This window comes from Pseudophryne corroboree, chromosome 1 (assembly GCF_028390025.1).
Source record: "Pseudophryne corroboree isolate aPseCor3 chromosome 1, aPseCor3.hap2, whole genome shotgun sequence".
NCBI lineage: Eukaryota > Metazoa > Chordata > Amphibia > Anura > Myobatrachidae > Pseudophryne > Pseudophryne corroboree.
The window spans coordinates 1245644300-1245666432 of NC_086444.1; the positions used below are offsets into that span (position 1 = coordinate 1245644300).

A 22133-nucleotide genomic window follows, 5' to 3' on the forward strand; every position below is an offset into this window, starting at 1 on the left:
AGGTGTGACTACATGTCCCAGCATGCCCCTCTGTCTCCCAGCAGCCACTGCCATACCCTCCAACTGTACCTTTTTTTTATGGTCTGTACCTATTTTTGGCTCTCCAAACTTCCATTGAAAGTATAGGAAAAGGGGCGTGACCACACACCCCTTTTACCCCGTGGCCACACCCCTTTTTTTTTAATTTGTACCGATTTTTGTGTGTAAAATGTTGGAGGGTATGCAGTTGCACTGCCCGGTGTGACTACATGTCCCAGCATGCCCCTCTGTCTCCCAGCAGCCACTGCGTGGTGTGACTACATATCCCAGCATGCCCCTCTGTCTCCCAGCAGCCACTGCGTGGTGTGACTACATATTCCAGCATGCCCCTCTGTGACTTCCTTTCTCCCAGCAGCCACTGCCCGTTGTGACTACATCTCCCAGCATGCCCCTGTCTCCCAGCAATCACTGCCTGGTGTGACTACATGTCCCAGCATGCCCCTCTCTGTGACTTCCTGTCTCCCAGCAGCCACTACCGGTGTGACTACATGTCCCAGCATGCCCCTCTGTCTCCCAGCAGCCACTGCGTGGTGTGACTACATATCCCAGCATGCCCCTCTGTGACTTCCTTTCTCCCAGCAGCCACTGCCTGTTGTGACTACATCTCCCAGCATGCCCCTGTCTCCCAGCAACCACTGCCTGGTGTGGCTACATGTCCCAGCATGCCCCTCTGTGACTTCCTGTCTCCCAGCAGCCACTACCGGTGTGACTACATGTCCCAGCATGCCCCTCTGTCTCCCAGCAGCCACTGCGTGGTGGGACTACATATCCCAGCATGCCCCTCTGTGACTTCCTTTCTCCCAGCAGCCACTGCCCGTTGTGACTACATCTCCCAGCATGCCCCTGTCTCCCAGCAATCACTGCTCGGTGTGACTACATGTCCCAGCATGCCTCTCTGTCTCCCAGCAACCACTGCCTGGTGTGACTACATCTCCCAGCATGCCCCTCTGTGACTTCCTGTCTCCCAGCAGCCACTACCGGTGTGACTACATCTCCCAGCATGCCCCTCTGTGACCTCCTGTCTCCCAGCAGCCACTACCGGTGTGACTACATCTCCCTGCATGCCCCTCTGTGATTTCCTGTCTCCCAGCAGCCACTACCGGTGTGACTACATCTCCCAGCATGCCCCTCTGTGACTTCCTGTCTCCCAGCAGCCACTGCCCGGTGTGACTACATCTCCCAGCATGCCCCTCTATGACTTCCTGTCTCCCAGCAACCACTGCCCAGTGTGACTACATCTCCCAGCATGCCCCTCTGTGACTTCCTGTCTCCCAGCAACCACTGCCCGGTGTGACTACATGTCCCAGCATGCCCCTGTCTCCCAGCAGCAGTGTGTTGTGGTAGCAGGAGCTGCTGGAGACTGATGCTGTGTCTCTCCCTCCTGTCACCGGTGGATATGACCAGTTACCATGACCCCGGTCCTCATGTCTGCCTGGATGACCTGTCAGCATGCGGACGTGTCAGCAGACCGTCCCTGGTGCTCTAGTGGATACTTACCTCCACCCGGGGGCAGCGCTGCTGAGACCCTCACTTCTGCTGCGGACCTGACATGCTGCAGCGGTCCGGTAAGTATTGCTCCCCCTAACCCTCATGGGGCACATAACCCTCCTGGTGACACCTAACCACAATCCTAACCCTCATGGGGCACATAACCCTCCTGGTGACACCTAACCCCAATCCTAACCCTCATGGGGCACATAACCCTCCTGGTGACACCTAACCCCAATCCTAACCCTCATGGGGCACATAACCCTCCTGGTGGCACCTAACCCTAATCCTAACCCTCCTGGTGGCACCTAACTCTCCCCCTAGCCCTAACCCAAACACTCCTGGTGGCACCTAACCCCTCCTAACCCTCCTGGGGCACATAACCCTCCTGGTGACACCTAACCCCAATCCTAACCCTCATGGGGCACATAACCCTCCTGGTGACACCTAACCCCAATCCTAACCCTCATGGGGCACATAACCCTCCTGGTGACACCTAACCCCAATCCTAACCCTCATGGGGCACATAACCCTCCTGGTGACACCTAACCCCAATCCTAACCCTCATGGGGCACATAACTCTCCCCCTAACCCAAACCCTAACCCTCCTGGTGACACCTAACCCCAATCCTAACCCTCCTGGTGGCACCTAACTCTCCCCCTAGCCCTAACCCAAACCCTAACCCTCCTGGTGACACCTAACCCTAACCCTCCTGGTGGTACCTAACCCTAATCCTAACCCTCCTGGTGGCACCTAACTCTCCCCCTAGCCCTAACCCAAACACTCCTGGTGGCACCTAACCCCTCCTAACCCTCCTGGTGGCACCTAACCCTAATCCTAACCCTCCTGGTGGCACCTAACCCTAATCCTAACCCTCCTGGTGGCACCTAACTCTCCCCCTAGCCCTAACCCAAACACTCCTGGTGGCACCTAACCCTAATCCTAACCCTCCTGGTGGCACCTAACTCTCCCCCTAGCCCTAACCCAAACACTCCTGGTGGCACCTAACCCCTCCTAACCCTCCTGGTGGCACCTAATCCTAACCCTCCTGGTGGCACCTAACTCTCCCCCTAGCCCTAACCCAAACACTCCTGGTGGCACCTAACCCCTCCTAACCCTCCTGGTGGCACCTAACCCTAATCCTAACCCTCCTGGTGGCACCTAACTCTCCCCCTAGCCCTAACCCAAACACTCCTGGTGGCACCTAACCCCTCCTAACCCTCCTGGTGGCACCTAACCCTAATTCTAACCCTCCTGGTGGCACCTAACCCTAATCCTAACCCTCCTGGTGGCACCTAACTCTCCCCCTAGCCCTAACCCAAACACTCCTGGTGGCACCTAACCCCTCCTAACCCTCCTGGTGGCACCTAACCCTAATCCTAACCCTCCTGGTGGCACCTAACTCTCCCCCTAGCCCTAACCCAAACACTCCTGATGGCACCTAACCCCTCCTAACCCTCCTGGGGGCACCTAACTCTCCCCCTAACCCCAATCCTAACCTCCTGGTAGCACCTAACCCCTATCCTAACCGTCCCCCTAGTGCCCAATCTTACCCTGCCGCTGGCAGTGAGGTATGAAAGTGAATGACAGGGAGAGGATGTTTAGGGGGGTAACAGGGTGTGTCTGCAAAAAACATTGGTGTTTCATGATCATTTTTGGGGTGTGTCTAGGTGTGCGACTGCGATCTCGTACACACAAAACATGGCGCCAGCGTTGCAGCACCTACGGCAATTCTATGCAGCCATGGAGGCGCTCAGAATCGATGTTCCTTACATCTGCGTCGTGGTTCTGACAATGGGCCTGATTGATGTTGCCAAGCTACTGCTCTGCAGGTGGGGCAGATGTAACATGTGCAGAGAGAGTTAGATTTGGGTGGGGTGTGTTCATACTAGCAGCCAGTATTTACCCTGCACAGAAACAGTATAACCCACCCACATCTCTCTCTCTGCACGTTACATCTGCCCCACCTGCAGTGCAGCACAGTTTTGCCCAGATGCTTGATAATTTGCTTTGCTTACAATCATGAGTACGCAGTGGCTGAGCATGTTGCGATGGCTTTGGTGGTCGGCTGCTACACTTGCGTCGACTCGCAGTTCCGTCAAGATAAAAGATGGCTGCTGCGTCAGCATGTGGAGGCCCCGTGTCACGTCAGCCAGGACATAGAGGCCGGTAGAAGGCCCCGTGTCACGTCAGCCAGGACATGGAGCCCGGTAGAAGGCCCTGTGTCACGTCAACCAGGACATGGAGCCCGGTAGAAGGCCCCGTGTCACGTCAGCCAGGACATGGAGCCCGGTAGAAGGCCCCGTGTCACGTCAGCCAGGACATGGAGCCCGGTAGAAGGCCCCGTGTCACGTCAGCCAGGACATGGAGCCCGGTAGAAGGCCCCGTGTCACCTCAGCCAGGACATGGAGCCTGGTAGAAGGCCCTGTGTCACCTCAGCCAGGACATGCAGCCCGGTAGAAGGCCCTGTGTCACCTCATCCAGGACATGCAGCCCGGTAGAAGGCCCTGTGTCACCTCAGCCAGGACATGCAGCCCGGTAGAAGGCCCTGTGTCACCTCAGCCAGGACATGGAGCCCGGTAGAAGGCCCTGTGTGTACTGACAGTACCGGATACTGGGCCTCATTCACAGGTGGCCGCACTCGATTTCCCATCTCTCTCACCCGGCTGCTAGATGTATAGGAATTACATAGCGGTAACACCCGGAGCGGCCTCACACGTCTTCCTACTACACCAACCGTTCTGTCCTCGCCCATGTGCTTATGCAGATCACCCGTAACGCATGGTAACACCGCCTGTATCTGCTGTAGCGCCCAATTGTAAGTGGCGCAGTGTTATAAATAGGTCTCATTGCACAGATTGCTAATTCATTGTGTCTGCAGGTGAGGAACATGATGGACCCGGGCGCAGCGGTGACGCCCCGCCCCCTCACATCCCTCCACCAATGAGGAGAGAGATGTCCCATCAATTCACTTACAGATGTGAGTATAATCTTCCCGCTAGGGAACTCTGTCTCTTCATACATTATTACTATGCACTGGCCCGCCTCTCCCCTTACCCTACCTGTCCTGCACACAGGCCTCCTCCTCCCCTTACCCTACCTGTCCTGCACACAGGCCTCCTCCTCCCCTTACCCTACCTGTCCTGCACACAGTCCCTCCTCCTCCCCTTACCCCACCTGTCCTGCACACAGGCCTCCTCCCCTTACCCTACCTGTCCTGCACACAGTCCTCCTTCCCTTACTCTACCTGTCCTGCACACAGGCCTCCTTCCCTTACCCTACCTGTCCTGCACACAGGCCTCCTCCTCCCCTTACCCTACCTGTCCTGCACACAGTCCTCCTCCTCCCCTTACCCCACCTGTCCTGCACACAGGCCTCCTCCCCTTACCCTACCTGTCCTGCACACAGTCCTCCTTCCCTTACTCTACCTGTCCTGCACACAGGCCTCCTTCCCTTACCCTACCTGTCCTGCACACAGGCCTCCTCCTCCCCTTACCCTACCTGTCCTGCACACAGGCCTCCTCCTCCCCTTACCCTACCTGTCCTGCACACAGGCCTCCTCCTCCCTTACCCTACCTGTCCTGCACACAGGCCTCCTTCTCCCCTTACCCTACCTGTCCTGCACACAGGCCTCCTCCTCCCCTTACCCTACCTGTCCTGCACACAGGCCTCCTCCTCCCCTTACCCTTCCTGTCCTGCACACAGGCCTCCTCCTCCCCTTACCCTACCTGTCCTGCACACAGGCCTCCTCCTCCCCTTACCCTACCTGTCCTGCACACAGGCCTCCTCCTTCCCTTACCCTACCTGTCCTGCACACAGGCCTCCTCCTCCCCTTACCCTACCTGTCCTGCACACAGGCCTCCTCCTCCCCTTACCCTACCTGTCCTGCACACATGCCTCCTCCTCCCCTTACCCCACCTGTCCTGCACACAGGCCTCCTCCCCTTACCCTACCTGTCCTGCACACAGTCCTCCTCCCCTTACTCTACCTGTCCTGCACACAGGCCTCCTTCCCTTACCCTACCTGTCCTGCACACAGGCCTCCTCCTCCCCCTTACCCTACCTGTCCTGCACACAGGCCTCCTCCTCCTCCCCTTACCCTACCTGTCCTGCACACAGGCCTCCTCCTCCTCCCCTTACCCTACCTGTCCTGCACACAGGCCTCCTCCTCCTCCCCTTACCCTACCTGTCCTGCACACAGGCCTCCTCCTCCTCCCCTTACCCTACCTGTCCTGCACACAGGCCTCCTCCTCCTCCCCTTACCCTACCTGTCCTGCACACAGGCCTCCTCCTCCTCCCCTTACCCTACCTGTCCTGCACACAGGCCTCCTCCTCCTCCCCTTACCCTACTGTCCTGCACACAGGCCTCCTCCTCCCTTACTCTACCTGTCCTGCACACAGGCCTCCTCCTCCCTTACTCTACCTGTCCTGCACACAGGCCTCCTCCCCTTACCCTACCTGTCCTGCACACAGGCCTCCTTCCCTTACCCTACCTGTCCTGCACACAGGCCTCCTCCTCCCCTTACCCTACCTATCCTGCACACAGGCCTCCTCCTCCCCTTACCCTACCTGTCCTGCACACAGTCCTCCTCCTCCCCTTACCCTACCTGTCCTGCACACAGGCCTCCCTCCTCCCCTTACCCTACCTGTCCTGCACACAGGCCTCCTTCTCCCCTTACCCTACCTGTCCTGCACACAGGCCTCCTCCTCCCCTTACCCTTCCTGTCCTGTACACAGGCCTCCTCCTCCCCTTACCCTACCTGTCCTGCACACAGTCCTCCTCCTCCCCTTACCCTACCTGTCCTGCACACAGGCCTCCTCCTCCCCTTACCCTACCTGTCCTGCACACAGTCCTCCTCCTCCCCTTACCCTACCTGTCCTGTACACAGGCCTCCTCCTCCCCTTACCCTTCCTGTCCTGCACACAGGCCTCCTCCTCCCCTTAACCTTCCTGCCCTGCACACAGGCCTCCTCCTCCCCTTACCCTTCCTGCCCTGCACACAGGCCTCCTCCTCCCCTTACCCTTCCTGCCCTGCACACAGGCCTCCTCCTTCCCCATACCCTACCTGTCCTGCACACAGGCCTCCTCCTCCCCTTACCCTACCTGTCCTGCACACAGACCTCCTCCTACCCTTACCCTTCCTGTCCTGCACACAGGCCTCCTCCTCCCCTATACCCTACCTGTCCTGCACACAGGCCTCCTCCTTCCCCATACCCTACCTGTCCTGCACCCAGGCCTCCTCCTCCCCTTACCCTTCCTGTCCTGCACACAGGCCTCCTCCTCCCCTTACCCTTCCTGCCCTGCACACAGGCCTCCTCCTCCCCTATACCCTACCTGTCCTGCACACAGGCCTCCTCCTTCCCCATACCCTACCTGTCCTGCACACAGTCCTCCTCCTCCCCTTACCCTACCTGTCCTGCACACAGGCCTCCTCCTCCCCTTACCCTACCTGTCCTGCACACAGTCCTCCTCCTCCCCTTACCCTACCTGTCCTGCACACAGTCCTCCTCCTCCCCTTACCCTACCTGTCCTGCACACAGGCCTCCTCCCCTACCTGTCCTATAATATTTCTCCAGTCACATGTAAGTGATGTCTTTTGTCCTGTGTAGGGTCGGACTCGTCGCCAGGTTCTCCAGTCCAGCTGCAGAGAGTGACACCGGATGTGATCGATGACTCTGTAAAGCCACCCATACCGCAGCCAGCTGGAGGCACCCTCACGGTGCTTGACCAAGTGTACCCGGATCTGTGGCACAGAGTTTCTGTTAGACGCGGCACACAATCGCTGCTCTTCCTCACCCGTCAGCGCCAACTGCTGAGCTTGACTCGAGACCTGGTAGTGCACCAGATGAACGTATTGAAGTATATGAATGATGTACAGGTGATATTACAGCAGAGACCCCCGAGACCTCCGCAGCTCAGAGCTGCCTGCGTGGCATTGCAGGATGTCTGTCGGCAGAGCATCTCGCTGCGGCGGAGATTCCGAGGTGACAGGCGGTTGTACCCAATCTTGCCCTCTCTCCAGGACGCTGTCAGAAACATGCACCGGCTGCTAGCGTTGATGTCAGCAAAGGCCGCCATTGTGTCGGAGAAGCTGGTCGTGTCTGTCCTGCGTCGGGTGGCACACTGCCCTGCCGAGGTTACAGGAGACCTGGGCTACTGTCTGGCAATGTACAACCAGGTCTTAGCCGACATGTCCAAGTGCGTCGGGCCCTGGGCAGGACCGCAGCCGCTTTCTGCCCACATGACGCTGCAGCTGATAGCGGAGGAGAGAGGACGGGCTCTGGCCGGACTGCTCTGCCATACGCTCTGCCAGTGTGGCCTGGAGGAGATCGTGAAGAGAGAGACGCAGAACCAGCAGAGTGGGAGATCGGGTGTGAGCTCAGCGTTTCCCTGCCCAGCTGCGGATCTGACCCAGGGGGCATCTGCGGCGCGTGGTGATGAGAAGCTGGAAGCCCTCGTCCGGCTGGACAGGCGTCAGGTGGCCCCTGTTCTGCAGATCCTGGACAGCTCCGATCAGAATATGTGGACTGTGATCCCGAGCAGCTCAGAGTCCTCCCTGTACAAGCAGTACTGTACCCACCTCTGGCCTGTCCTATGTTCCCACATCTTCCAGGCTTTCTATCCAGGGATGAGGACGCAGCTGCCGGGCCTGTCCTCGTGTGCAGAAGATACCCGCGTAGCGGCTGTGCGCTTCTTGTGTGACAGTCTGACATCAGGTACGTGGTGTCATCGCGTCTACGCGTCATGTACAGTTGTGCTCATAAGTTTACATACCCTAGCAGAATGTGTGATTTTCTGGCCATTTGTCAGAGAATATGAATGATAACTCACAAACTTTTCTGTCACTCATGGTTAGTGGTTGGGTGAAGCCATTTATTGTCAGACAACTGTGTTTACTCTTTTTAAATCATAATGGCAGAAACTACCCAAATGACCCTGATCAAAAGTTTACATACCCCAGTTCTTAATACCGTGTATTGCCCCCTTTAACATCAATGACAGCTTGAAGTCTTTTGTGGTAGTTGTGGATGAGGCGCTTTATGTTCTCAGATGGTAAAGCTGCCCATTCTTCTTGGCAAAAAGCCTCCAGTTCCTGTAAATTCTTGGGCTGTCTTGCATGAACTGCACGTTTGAGATCTCCCCAGAGTGGCTCAATGATATTGAGGTCAGGAGACTGAGATGGCCACTCCAGAACCTTCACTTTATTCTGCTGTAGCCAATGACAGGTCGACTTGGCCTTGTGTTTTGGATCATTGTCATGTTGGAACGTCCAAGTACGTCCCATGCGCAGCTTCCGGGCTGATGAGTGCAAATTTTCCTCCAGTATTTTCTGATAACATGCTGCATTCATCTTGCCATCAATTTTGACCAAGTTTCCAGTGCCTTTGTAGCTCACACATCCCCAAAACATCAGCGATCCACCTCCATGTTTCACAGTAGGAATGATGTACCTTTCATCATAGGCCTTGTTGACTCCTCTCCAAATGTAACGTTTATGGTTGTGGTCAAAAAGTTCAATTTTGGTCTCATCACTCCAAATGACTTTGTTCCAGAAGTTTTGAGGCTTGTCTCTGTGCTGTTTGGAGTATTGTAAGCGGGATGCTTTGTGGCATATGCGTAGTAATGGCTTTCTTCTGGCGACTCGACCATGCAGCCCATTTTTCTTCAAATGCCTCCGTATTGTGCATCTTGAAACAACCACACCACTTTTTTTCAGAGAGTCCTGTATTTCAGCTGAAGTTATTTGTGGATTTTTCTTTGCATCCCGAACAATTTTCCTGGCAGTTGTGGCTGAAATTTTTGTTGGTCTACCTGACCGTGATTTGGTTTCCACAGAATCCCTCATTTTCCACTTCTTAATTAGAGTTTGAACACTGCTGATTGGCATTCTCAATTGCTTGGATATCTTTTTATATCCCTTTCCTGTTTTATACAGTTCAATTACCTTTTCCCGCAGATCCTTTGACAATTCTTTTGCTTTCCCCATGACTCAGAATCCAGACACGTCAGTGCAGCACTGGATGAAAGATGCAAGGGTCTTTCAGGAGTCCATAAACTCACTGACCTTTTATACACACACACACTGATTACAAGCAAACGGATCACAAGTGAGGATGGTTACCTTTAGTAGCCATTCAAACCCGTTTGTGTCAACTTGTGTGCATGTTATCAGGCCAAAATCTCCAGGGTATGTAAACTTTTGATCAGGGTCATTTGGGTAGTTTCTGTTGTCATTATGATTTAAAAAGAGTAAACACAGTTGTTTGACAATAAATGGCTTCACCCAACCACTAACCATGAGTGAAAGAAAAGTTTGTGAGTTATCATTCATATTCTCTGACAAATGGCCAGAAAATCACACATTCTGCTAGGGTATGTAAACTTATGAGCACAACTGTATGTAAAGGGCCCCATACACTAGAACAATATGTCGGAGGCGATTTCCCTTGAACTCTCCCGGGAGCTTCCCAGGAGTGGTTCCATACGATTCCATACGATTTGGTACATTTTGCATGCGATATATTGTATGTGATCCCAGACATGCCTGCGGGAACTGACATATCACGAGTGCAGCACTAACGATCTAGGGGATCCGACGCTCGCGGGAACACGGATCGGTCGGAAACACATCCAGAATGCCCAATTTCACCGGATATATTAGCCCGAATGCCCGAAATTGGATGAAATCGGGCATTATCGTTGTAGTGTACGGGGCCCTTTACACTATTAATCACTGAAAGATGCGGTATAGCCAGTGATCTCCTGGCAGCTCTGGCAGAGGACACGGGCATTATATCCTGGGTATATCCTGTACACCCCTCTGTGTGTGTGAGGCCGGCACTCCGTACACACCACTAATAGCGCCAGGGCCACACCCCATGATAACACAAAGTGAATGCTGCAATCGCCTACTGTGTAAGGGTGCAGAGTCCGGGGCATAGTGCTGTTCTACTCCTAGGGGGAAATGTACTAAGAATCGCGTTTAGTCCGAGTATAAACCCGCCGCCGAGGCATAGTTTATCCAGATCAGACGCTCGTGTTTTCCGATGGTCTATGTAATCGCGGCTAAGTGGCGTTGTGCCCAAACTCTGTAGATCCGTCTGTGAGCTGCGTGTTTGGTGAAGCCTGCGCAGATCACACTGAGCGAACTGGCCTCTGATTGCCAGAGAGTGGTCTACCTATTGGCTAATCAGAGGCGTGTTCCCACGGTAGCTGCCGCTGATTGGCTTGCAGGGATAGATGTGACGGAACGCACGTGGGTTCCGTCACTTTCGGGAGGAGGAAAATATGTATATGCATACAGCGCTTCTATGTTCAGTATTTACGCACATACCAATCAGGTTATCTCAGAGAATAGAAATAAATACAGATGAAATAACTGGATAAAGCCGTGTCCCGCTTTAGTTCATATATAACCCAACCAGCGGCTTTCCCCAGCACCATGTGACTAACGTTCTGTCTCTGTCACTAATGTAACTCGTACTCCAGTCACATCTCCTCCCTCACATCTCTGCACCTCGTACTTCAGTCACATCTCCCCCCTCACATCTCTGCACCTCGTACTTCAGTCACATCTCCCACCATCACATCTCTGCACCTCGTACTTCAGTCACATCTCCCCCTCACATCTCTGCACCTCGTACTTCAGTCACATCTCCCCCCTCACATTTCTGCACCTCGTACTTCAGTCACATCTCCCCCCCTCACATCTCTGCACCTCGTACTTCAGTCACATCTCCCCCCTCACATCTCCGCACCTCGTACTTCAGTCACATCTCCCCCCCTCACATCTCTGCACCTCGTACTTCAGTCACATCTCCCCCCTCACATCTCTGCACCTCGTACTTCAGTCACATCTCCCCCTCAAATCTCTGCACCTTGTACTTCAGTCACATCTCCCCCTCAAATCTCTGCACCTCGTACTTCAGTCACATCTCCCCCCTCACATCTCTGCACCTCGTATTCAGTTACGTCTCCCCCTCACATCTCTGCACCTCGTACTTCAGTCACATCTCCCCCTCAAATCTCTGCACCTCGTACTTCAGTCACATCTCCCCCTCACATCTCTGCACCTCGTACTTCAGTCACATCTCCCCCTCACATCTCTGCACCTCGTACTTCAGTCACATCTCCCCCCTCACATCTCTGCACCTCGTACTTCAGTCACATCTCCCACCATCACATCTCTGCACCTCGTACTTCAGTCACATCTCCCCCCTCACATCTCCCCACCTCGTACTTCAGTCACATCTCCCCCCTCACATCTCTGCACATCGTACTTCATTTACATCTCCCCCCTCACATCTCCCCCCTCACATCTCTGCACCTCGTACTTCAGTCACATCTCCCCCCTCACATCTCTGCACCTCGTACTTCAGTCACATCTCCCCCCTCACATCTCTGCACCTCGTACTTCAGTCACATCTCCCCCCTCACATCTCTGCACATCGTACTTCATTTACATCTCCCCCCTCACATCTCCCCCCTCACATCTCTGCACCTCGTACTTCAGTCACATCTCCCCCTCACATCTCTGCACCTCGTACTTCAGTCACATCTCCCCCTCACATCTCTGCACCTCGTACTTCATTTACATCTCCCCCCTCACATCTCCGCACCTCGTACTTCAGTCACATCTCCCCCCTCACATCTCTGCACCTCGTACTTCAGTCACATCTCCCCCTCACATCTCTGCACCTCGTACTTCAGTCACATCTCCCCCTCACATCTCTGCACCTCGTACTTCAGTCACATCTCCCCCTCAAATCTCTGCACCTCGTACTTCAGTCACATCTCCCCCCTCACATCTCCGCACCTCGTACTTCAGTCACATCTCCCCCCTCACATCTCCCCCTCAAATCTCTGCACCTCGTACTTCAGTCACATCTCCCCCCTCACATCTCTGCACCTCGTACTTCAGTCACATCTCCCCCCTCACATCTCTGCACCTCGTACTTCAGTCACATCTCCCCCCTCACATCTCTGCACCTCGTACTTCAGTCACATCTCCCCCCTCACATCTCTGCAACTCGTACTTCAGTCACATCTCCCCCCTCACATCTCCGCACCTCGTACTTCAGTCACATCTCCCCCCTCACATCTCTGCACCTCGTATTTCAGTCACATCTCCCCCCTCACATCTCTGCACCTCGTACTTCAGTCACATCTCCCCCCTCACATCTCTGCACCTCGTACTTCAGTCACATCTCCCCCCTCACATCTCTGCACCTCGTACTTCAGTCACATCTCCCCCCTCACATCTCTGCACCTCGTACTTCAGTCACATCTCCCCCCTCACATCTCTGCACCTCGTACTTCAGTCACATCTCCCCCCTCACATCTCTGCAACTCGTACTTCAGTCACATCTCCCCCCTCACATCTCCGCACCTCGTACTTCAGTCACATCTCCCCCCTCACATCTCTGCACCTCGTATTTCAGTCACATCTCCCCCCTCACATCTCTGCAACTCGTACTTCAGTCACATCTCCCCCTCAAATCTCTGCACCTCGTACTTCAGTCACATCTCCCCCCTCACATCTCTGCACCTCGTACTTCAGTCACATCTCCCCCTCACATCTCTGCACCTCGTACTTCAGTCACATCTCCCCCTCACATCTCTGCACCTCGTATTTCAGTCACATCTCCCCCCTCACATCTCTGCACCTCGTATTTCAGTCACATCTCCCCCCTCACATCTCTGCACCTCGTACTTCAGTCACATCTCCCCCTCAAATCTCTGCACCTCGTACTTCAGTCACATCTCCCCCCTCACATCTCTGCACCTCGTACTTCAGTCACATCTCCCCCTCACATCTCTGCACCTCGTACTTCAGTCACATCTCCCCCCTCACATCTCTGCACCTCGTATTTCAGTCACATCTCCCCCCTCACATCTCTGCACCTCGTATTTCAGTCACATCTCCCCCCTCACATCTCTGCAACTCGTACTTCAGTCACATCTCCCCCCCTCACATCTCTGCACCTCGTACTTCAGTCACATCTCCCCCCTCACATCTCTGCACCTCGTACTTCAGTCACATCTCCCCCTCACATCTCTGCACCTCGTACTTCAGTCACATCTCCCCCTCACATCTCTGCACCTCGTACTTCAGTCACATCTCCCCCTCACATCTCTGCACCTCGTACTTCAGTCACATCTCCCCCCTCACATCTCTGCACCTCGTACTTCAGTCACATCTCCCCCCCTCACATCTCTGCACCTCGTACTTCAGTCACATCTCCCCCCTCCCATCTCTGCACCTCGTACTTCAGTCACATCTCCCCCTCACATCTCTGCACCTCGTACTTCAGTCACATCTCCCCCCTCACATCTCTGCACCTCGTACTTCAGTCACATCTCCCCCTCACATCTCTGCACCTCGTACTTCAGTCACATCTCCCCCCTCACATCTCAGCACCTCGTACTTAAGTCACATCTCCCCCTCACATCTCTGCACCTCGTACTTCAGTCACATCTCCCCCTCACATCTCTGCACCTCGTACTTCAGTCACATCTCCCCCCTCACATCTCTGCACCTCGTACTTCAGTCACATCTCCCCCCTCACATCTCTGCACCTCGTACTTCAGTCACATCTCCCCCCTCACATCTCTGCACCTCGTACTTCAGTCACATCTCCCCCCTCACATCTCTGCACCTCGTACTTCAGTCACATCTCCCCCCCTCACATCTCTGCACCTCGTACTTCAGTCACATCTCCCCCTCACATCTCTGCACCTCGTACTTCAGTCACATCTCCCCCTCACATCTCTGCACCTCGTACTTCAGTCACATCTCCCCCTCACATCTCTGCACCTCGTACTTCAGTCACATCTCCCCCTCACATCTCTGCACCTCGTACTTCAGTCACATCTCCCCCTCACATCTCTGCACCTCGTACTTCAGTCACATCTCCCCCTCACATCTCTGCACCTCGTACTTCAGTCACATCTCCCCCCCTCACATCTCTGCACCTCGTACTTCAGTCACATCTCCCCCCCTCACATCTCTGCACCTCGTACTTCAGTCACATCTCCCCCCCTCACATCTCTGCACCTCGTACTTCAGTCACATCTCCCCCCTCACATCTCTGCACCTCGTACTTCAGTCACATCTCCCCCCTCACATCTCTGCACCTCGTACTTCAGTCACATCTCCCCCCCTCACATCTCTGCACCTCGTACTTCAGTCACATCTCCCCCCCTCACATCTCTGCACCTCGTACTTCAGTCACATCTCCCCCTCACATCTCTGCACCTCGTACTTCAGTCACATCTCCCCCTCACATCTCTGCACCTCGTACTTCAGTCACATCTCCCCCTCACATCTCTGCACCTCGTACTTCAGTCACATCTCCCCCCTCACATCTCTGCACCTCGTACTTCAGTCACATCTCCCCCCTCACATCTCTGCACCTCGTACTTCAGTCACATCTCCCCCCCTCACATCTCTGCACCTCGTACTTCAGTCACATCTCCCCCCTCCCATCTCTGCACCTCGTACTTCAGTCACATCTCCCCCTCACATCTCTGCACCTCGTACTTCAGTCACATCTCCCCCCTCACATCTCTGCACCTCGTACTTCAGTCACATCTCCCCCCTCACATCTCCCCCCTCACATCTCTGCACCTCGTACTTCAGTCACATCTCCCCACCTCACATCTCTGCACCTCGTACTTCAGTCACATCTCCCCCCTCACATCTCTGCACCTCGTACTTCAGTCACATCTCCCCCTCACATCTCTGCACTTAAACCAGTGCAGCTTCATCACAATCTTATCCCCTTCATGAGATGCTGAGACCCCACAATCCTGTCTATTCACATATGTGTCTCTGAGACACAAAAATATTCCCTGTACGGCATCTCAAAGACGTGGCTTGTCCAGGGACACTCTCACTGGTGCCGGGGTAATTTAACGTATCAGTTCCTAGGTGAGAATGTCCCAAAGCAATTTGTTTCCAAATGTCAAAGCCTTCTAAACGATATACCTTACACCAGGGGTGGGGAACCTTTTTTCTACCAAGGGCCATTTGGATATTTATAAAATCCTTCAGGGCCATACAATAATTATCAACTTAAAAATTAGCCTGCCCCCAGTAGATATGCCGCCAGTATATATGCACCTTAGCGGTACTGCTGTGCGTGTGCCAAAAATTGGGTGCCCCCAATAGTGCACTGCCAGATACACATATACCACCACAGTGTCAGATGCACATACCCCCCCCGTGCCAGATACACACATACCCCCCCAGTGCCAGATACACATTGCCCCCCCAGTGTCAGATGCACATTGCCCCCCCCCCAGTGCCAGATACACATATACCACCACAGTGTCAGATACACATATACCACCCCAGTGTCAGATGCACATTGCCCCCCCAGTGTCAGATGCACATTGCCCCCCCCCCAGTGCCAGATAAACATTGCCCCCCCGTGCCAGATACACATATACCACCACAGTGCCAGATGCACATTGCCCCCCCACTGCCAGATGCACATTGCCCCCCCAGTGCCAGATGCACATTGCCCCCCCAGTGTCAGATGCACATTGCCCCCCCCCCCCCAGTGTCAGATGCACATTGCCCCCCCAGTGTCAGATGCACATTGCCCCCCCCAGTGTCAGATGCACATTGCCCCACAGTGTCAGATGCACATTTCCCCCCCAGTGTCAGATGCACATTGCCCCCCCAGTGTCAGATGCACATTGCCCCCCCAGTGTCAGATGCACATTGCCCCCCCAGTGTCAGATGCACATTGCCCCCCCAGTGTCAGATGCACATTGCCCCCCAGTGTCAGATGCACATTGCCCCCCCAGTGTCAGATGCACATTGCCCCCCCAGTGTCAGATGCACATTGCCCCCCCAGTGTCAGATGCACATTGCCCCCCCAGTGTCAGATGCACATTGCCCCCCCAGTGTCAGATGCACATTGCCCCCCCAGTGTCAGATGCACATTGCCCCCCCAGTGTCAGATGCACATTGCCCCCCCAGTGTCAGATGCACATTGCCCCCCCAGTGTCAGATGCACATTGTCCCCCCCCCCCAGTGCCAGATACACATTGTCCCCCCCAGTGCCAGATACACATTGTCCCCCCCAGTGCCAGATGCACATTGCCCCCCCAGTGCCAGATGCACATTTCCCCCCCAGTGCCAGATGCACATTGCCCCCCCCCCAGTGTCAGATGCACATTGCCCCCCCCCCCCAGTGTCAGATGCACATTGCCCCCCCCCCCAGTGTCAGATGCACATTGCCCCCCCCCAGTGTCAGATGCACATTGCCCCCCCAGTGTCAGATGCACATTGCCCCCCCAGTGTCAGATGCACATTGCCCCCCCAGTGTCAGATGCACATTGCCCCCCCAGTGTCAGATGCACATTGCCCCCCCAGTGTCAGATGCACATTGCCCCCCCAGTGTCAGATGCACATTGCCCCCCAGTGTCAGATGCACATTCCCCCCCCCAGTGCCAGATGCACATTCCCCCCCCCAGTGCCAGATGCACATTCCCCCCCCAGTGCCAGATGCACATTGCCCCCCCAGTGCCAGATGCACATTGCCCCCCCCAGTGCCAGATGCACATTGCCCCCCCCAGTGCCAGATGCACATTGCCCCCCCCAGTGCCAGATGCACATTGCCCCCCCAGTGCCAGATGCACATTGCCCCCCCAGTGCCAGATGCACATTGCCCCCCCAGTGCCAGATGCACATTGCCCCCCCAGTGCCAGATGCACATTGCCCCCTGTGGCCGGAGAGACTAGCCAGCCACACGTGTAATGGCGTCTGCGGCACTGAAGGGGTTAACCCTCGTGCCCGGCGCCATGTTACGGACTGTTTAAAAGTTTGTTTAATTATGTGTTTTACTTTTAACATGTCATATGTAGTTCTCTGTGCACCATTGCAGGAAGGCATGTTTAACTGTATCTATTTTATATTCAAGACAGGCTTGGTGTATATTTAAAGGAAAAATGCAGTTACTATAGCTGTCTGAATACGCATCTCGTATCCTCTGGAAATAGGAAGGGGCATGCTAAGGGCCCTGTACTAGCAGTGAGGTGTGAAGGACAATACCTTTTGATGTGTAAGTTCCTTAGAGAGAGATGCTAATCATTGGGTTTATGGGCTTGGATTTGATATACGATCCCTGAATGGAAGTTAAAGGAAGGAAGACCGTTTGTTTGTATTGTAGCCATTCCTGTTGTAATCTTAAACACTGAGATTGCCTGCAGATGGGAATGACCAGACACATTTGTATTTTGAAGATATGTGATAAATTTATCAATAGTGAATGTTAATCTGATACCAAACGTTGTCTGGGTGACAGGAAGGAGGATATTGTTTTATTGCACTTATATCCTTGTAAAATGTAATTTATTGGTATTTTGTAAAATAACCTGATTGGTTGGAGAAGACAGGGAGGGCTTACCCCCCTGTGGTACTGTGTGGAAAACTGACATAAAAAGGAGACCTGCGTGCCTCCAGAGTTGTAGTTATACCATCTTATTCTGCTGGAACATCTTGCTGTATGCTGTTGCCCCTAGCAATAGGGAAGAGTTCTCTTTAGAACTATATTTGAGCAAATAAACATCTTTGCCTCAAGACTGCTTCATCTTGTGACCAACAGGGTTAGGCCAAACCTAGCCCCGTCCTCCGGCTGTCCAGGGAAGCACCTAGCGTCTCCAAGCTCCGCCTTCCGCCAGCTACCGGTAGAGGCCTAGCAAGTGGCTAGTGGGGATTCGTCAGCACCACACAGGGGTGGTAAGGCAGTGCGTCGGCACATACAGAGCAGAACCGTGGTTCCAAACGCCACGGCAGGTTAGGAGTTTGGTGGTGGCAGCAAGAACCCGCCCACAGCGCAGTGGGTGGAGTCAGTAACAGGCGGTTACTGACGGTAAGCGGGAATCCCCTATGTGGTCAGGCCTCGTGCGGCTTGACCTTCCATTCTGTGCGCAGTCAACGGGACGCGGCAAGCGGCGAGTGCTTCCGTACGGTACCGTCCTGTCACAGAAATTGGTGGCATAGAGGTGGGATAATCCCAGGCGGCTTTTCATCACCCGATTGGAGAAGCCGAGTTACTCAGGAGAGGAGTAACTGCAGCGCAGGAGAACGCACAAGATGGCGGAATTCAGCGGAATGTCCAAGGAGGATCTGGAGATCGTATGCCAGGGGAAGGGTGTGGAAATCCCTTCCAACGCGTCCAGAAGCGTCATGAAGGCGGCGCTCAGGAGCTGGGAGGAGTCTCATCGGGCGGAGGTGGAAAACACTGACGGCGTCAGCATCGCAGAGGACGGCCCAACAGTGGACCTTCGTGAGGAACCGGTGAGAACCACAAGCCCCGCCCTCTCTCACAGCAGTAATAATTCCCAGCAATCCCTAGCAGGGCCAGGATCCCAACGTCCCAGGGGGGTCAGTACGGATAGCCTAGCAGATCGGCTAGCGGAATTGGGGGAAAGGGCAACGGAGCAAGAGCGCTTGATCATCATCCAGATGTGGCGTGATGAGCGGGCACCACAGGCCGTGGTACCCCGGGAGCCGTTGTCAGCTGTTGTACACAGATCAGGACGTATACAGTTTGCCAAGTTTGCAGACAGTGCTGGGGACATTGATGGACATTTACAAGTTTTTGAAAGGACTTGTAAACTACACGATCTACCCAAGTCAGAGTGGGTGAGACACCTTGTGCCCACTCTGCATGGAGAGGCCTTGGAGGCCTATCGAGGAGTGGCGACGGAGGACTGTGGGAACTACGACGAAGTCGAGAAGGCCCTCCTCCAGCGATTCTTCATCACTCCCGAGTCTTACAGGAAGAAATTCAGAGACTTGCCTAAGAATCCTAGCAGCACCCATGAGCAGTTCGCCACCCAGCTGCGGCAGTACGTGGTGAAGTGGGTGAAGGATTCGGAAGCCACTACATGGGACACACTGATCGACCTGATCTGCAGGGAGCAGTTCTACCGCAGGTGCGCCCCAGAAGTGAAGGAGTGGGTGCTAGATCGGGAGCCACCCAGCTTAAAAATGGCTGCCCAATTAGCCGACAAATATGTGGCAATTCGGCCACGGGGGCAGAAGCGCCCCGCCAGCAGCCAGCTCCAACAGACTGTACCACCAAAGGGACCACCCTCTTCAGCTCATCACCCCCAAAGACAAGCATCTTCCAACCCGGGTGCTCTTGGCCAGCAACTGCACCGCAGCGTCCCTGCAACTGATCAGAGATCATCGGTGCCACGACTGGAGAAGAAGTGCTACGGCTGTGGGAAAATCGGACATCTGAGGATGAACTGTCCTGCATCCCAAGCACCCCAGACTCGTGCCCCAAATCCGAGTGCTGGAGCCCGGATCGCTTGTTTGACGAGTGGAGATGAGCCTACAGAGACTGTTCCCCCTCCAGTCAGTCCGATGGAGTGTGGCGAGAGACAGGTGCACTCTGCGGAGAGAGTCACCTGCATGGCCAAACAGCCCCTACACAACATGTGGAGGCACCTGCAGCCAGTCCACGTGGGACCCCTGCAGGGAGAAGGCCTAAGAGACTCTGGGGCCTCAATCACTGTGGTGAGCCCCCACCTTATAGATCCTGCTGCAGTATTGCAGGGTCGCACTGCCACGGTCACCCTGGCAGAAGGAACAGAAAAAGCGGTTCCCATGGCAAGAGTCTACCTGGACTGGGGAGCTGGACCAGAGTTGCGAGAAGTTGCCGTCATGGATGGTCTCCCAACTGATGTGGTCCTAGGAAATGATCTGGGTGGTGGGATCGTCACTATGTTTGTTGGCGCCATTCCCCGGAGTCAAGTTCCAAAACCACCGTTGACATCAGCTACTCCAGCACAGCCCAGCCCAGAGGAAAAGACTACAGCTGCTAGACAACTGCCAGCACAGCCAACCACAGCATCAACCAGCCCAGAGGAAAAGATCACAGCGGCTAGATCAGTACATCGACCCCGCATGCCTTTTGCCTCTGGTATGCCTACGTCCCCTAGCAACGCAGAGGATGTCGGTTCCAGCTCGTTTGATCCTGTGGGGGTGCCCAAAGATGCTCCTGACCCAAGTGGTTTGCCAACTCCGGCGGTGAGTATGAGAAACCACACTGACTTTTCCATGACTGACCCCTACCAGACTGACCCTAGTAATCCCCACCTAGATCCCCCTGTAGAGTGTCCCAATTTAGGAGAGATTGAGGGCCACAGGCAGGAGTTTAGGGTGGCTCAACTCTCTGACCCGTCCCCGAAAGGCATGAGGCGCCACTCTGGCAGCGGCCTTGACAGGGTTGGGGCAGGAAGTTTGACCTGGCGGGAAGGGTTAAGGTACAGGGTAGACAGGAAAGTGGGAGGGGATAGACCAGATAGGGAATGTGTCCAACTGGTCCCCTCAGGGAAAGTTCCTGCGCAACCGGTGTCGGTTGCCAGTGAAACCCCTTTGGACAGCAACCCGGGGACAGACCGTACCCTGAAGTGCCTGACACAGAGCTTACCCTGGTCTGGAATGTCGGATGACGCCCAGACCAACTGTAAGGCTGGTGCCATGCGTTGGCAGCCGGGGCACTCCAGCGGTTGTGTTGTCTCTGGGCCTCTGCCCATAGGAGAACCCTTGCAGCAAGTTGCTGTGGACATAGCAGGTCCCTTGCCTGTGCACAGTGGATCGGGGAAGACACGCAGCCTCCCTGTAGTGGATGCCACACAGGATCCAGAGGCTGGTGGTCTGGCCGCCATCACTGTGGCACAGGTAGCGGACGAGGAGGGAAGAGTAGGCCTAGGTGACAGGGTAGGTTTCCCGAGTCATAGGTCGACAGAAGAGGATTGGAGGGCAGGTCTGACAGTTAGGGCAGACAGTTGCCAGATAGGTATGACGGAGGTGCAGTGCCTGGGGCACCATGTGGGAGGAGACAGGGGTAGGCCCAACCCAGAGGGGGTGGAGGCAACCAGAGGCTGTCCCCGACCCACATCACCCAGACCGGTACTGACCTTAGAACCTGTAAGGCCCTACGGACATGTTGTCATTTACTTTAGTCCTGTAGCGAACCCCTTGACAGAGATGGCTAGGAAGGGCATTCCCAAGTCAGTGGACTTTGCACCCGCTTGCGAGTTGGCATTCCAGTCATTGAAGAAGGCTCGGGTACCCGCTCCCGTGCTGATGGCGCACATTCTTGACCAGGACTGTGTGTTACGAACTATTGCGCCACTGCACGGACTGGGAGCAGTACCGAGCCAGAAAGAGCCATATGGGCAGGAGCACCCTGTGGCCTGGTTGAGCAGTATACTGCTATTGTGGGAGCTGGGGTATGCCACAATTGGGACACCTTGGGTGGCACTTGTTTGTAACCGGCCCCCCACCGTGGTGACTTACCACCTACCTGTTAGGTGGCTGCAACCTACCTTGGGGGAATTGGACAGACTTTTGTGGTGGAGCCTTGAACTTGGACTTCAGGTGGACTATTTGAACATTGTGCACCCACGAAGAGAGGCCCACTGCACTATGGATGAACTGTCTAGGCCAGAGCCTACACCCCCCAGGTAGCGTCCCCTTCACCCCAACGGACTGCGGGACCAGGACCCAAATCGTTGGGACATGGGTCCCTGGTTGACCCGCTTGAATGGGGGGGGAGGAATGTGGCCGGAGA

The 22133-nt window shown here is 54.9% G+C and overlaps 1 protein-coding gene across 1 annotated transcript in view; it reads left to right on the forward strand.

The window, feature by feature from the left end:
• The first annotated feature begins 210 nt into the window (after positions 1-210).
• Positions 211-22133, forward strand: part of CCDC142 (coiled-coil domain containing 142) — a 75436-nt gene continuing 53513 nt past the window's right edge. The window contains exons 1-3 of the mRNA XM_063925743.1: positions 211-1604; positions 4410-4508; positions 7137-8243. Coding sequence (XP_063781813.1) covers positions 1589-1604; positions 4410-4508; positions 7137-8243 — 1222 coding nt within the window. The 5' untranslated portion in view covers positions 211-1588. The remainder of the gene's footprint in view (positions 1605-4409; positions 4509-7136; positions 8244-22133) is intronic.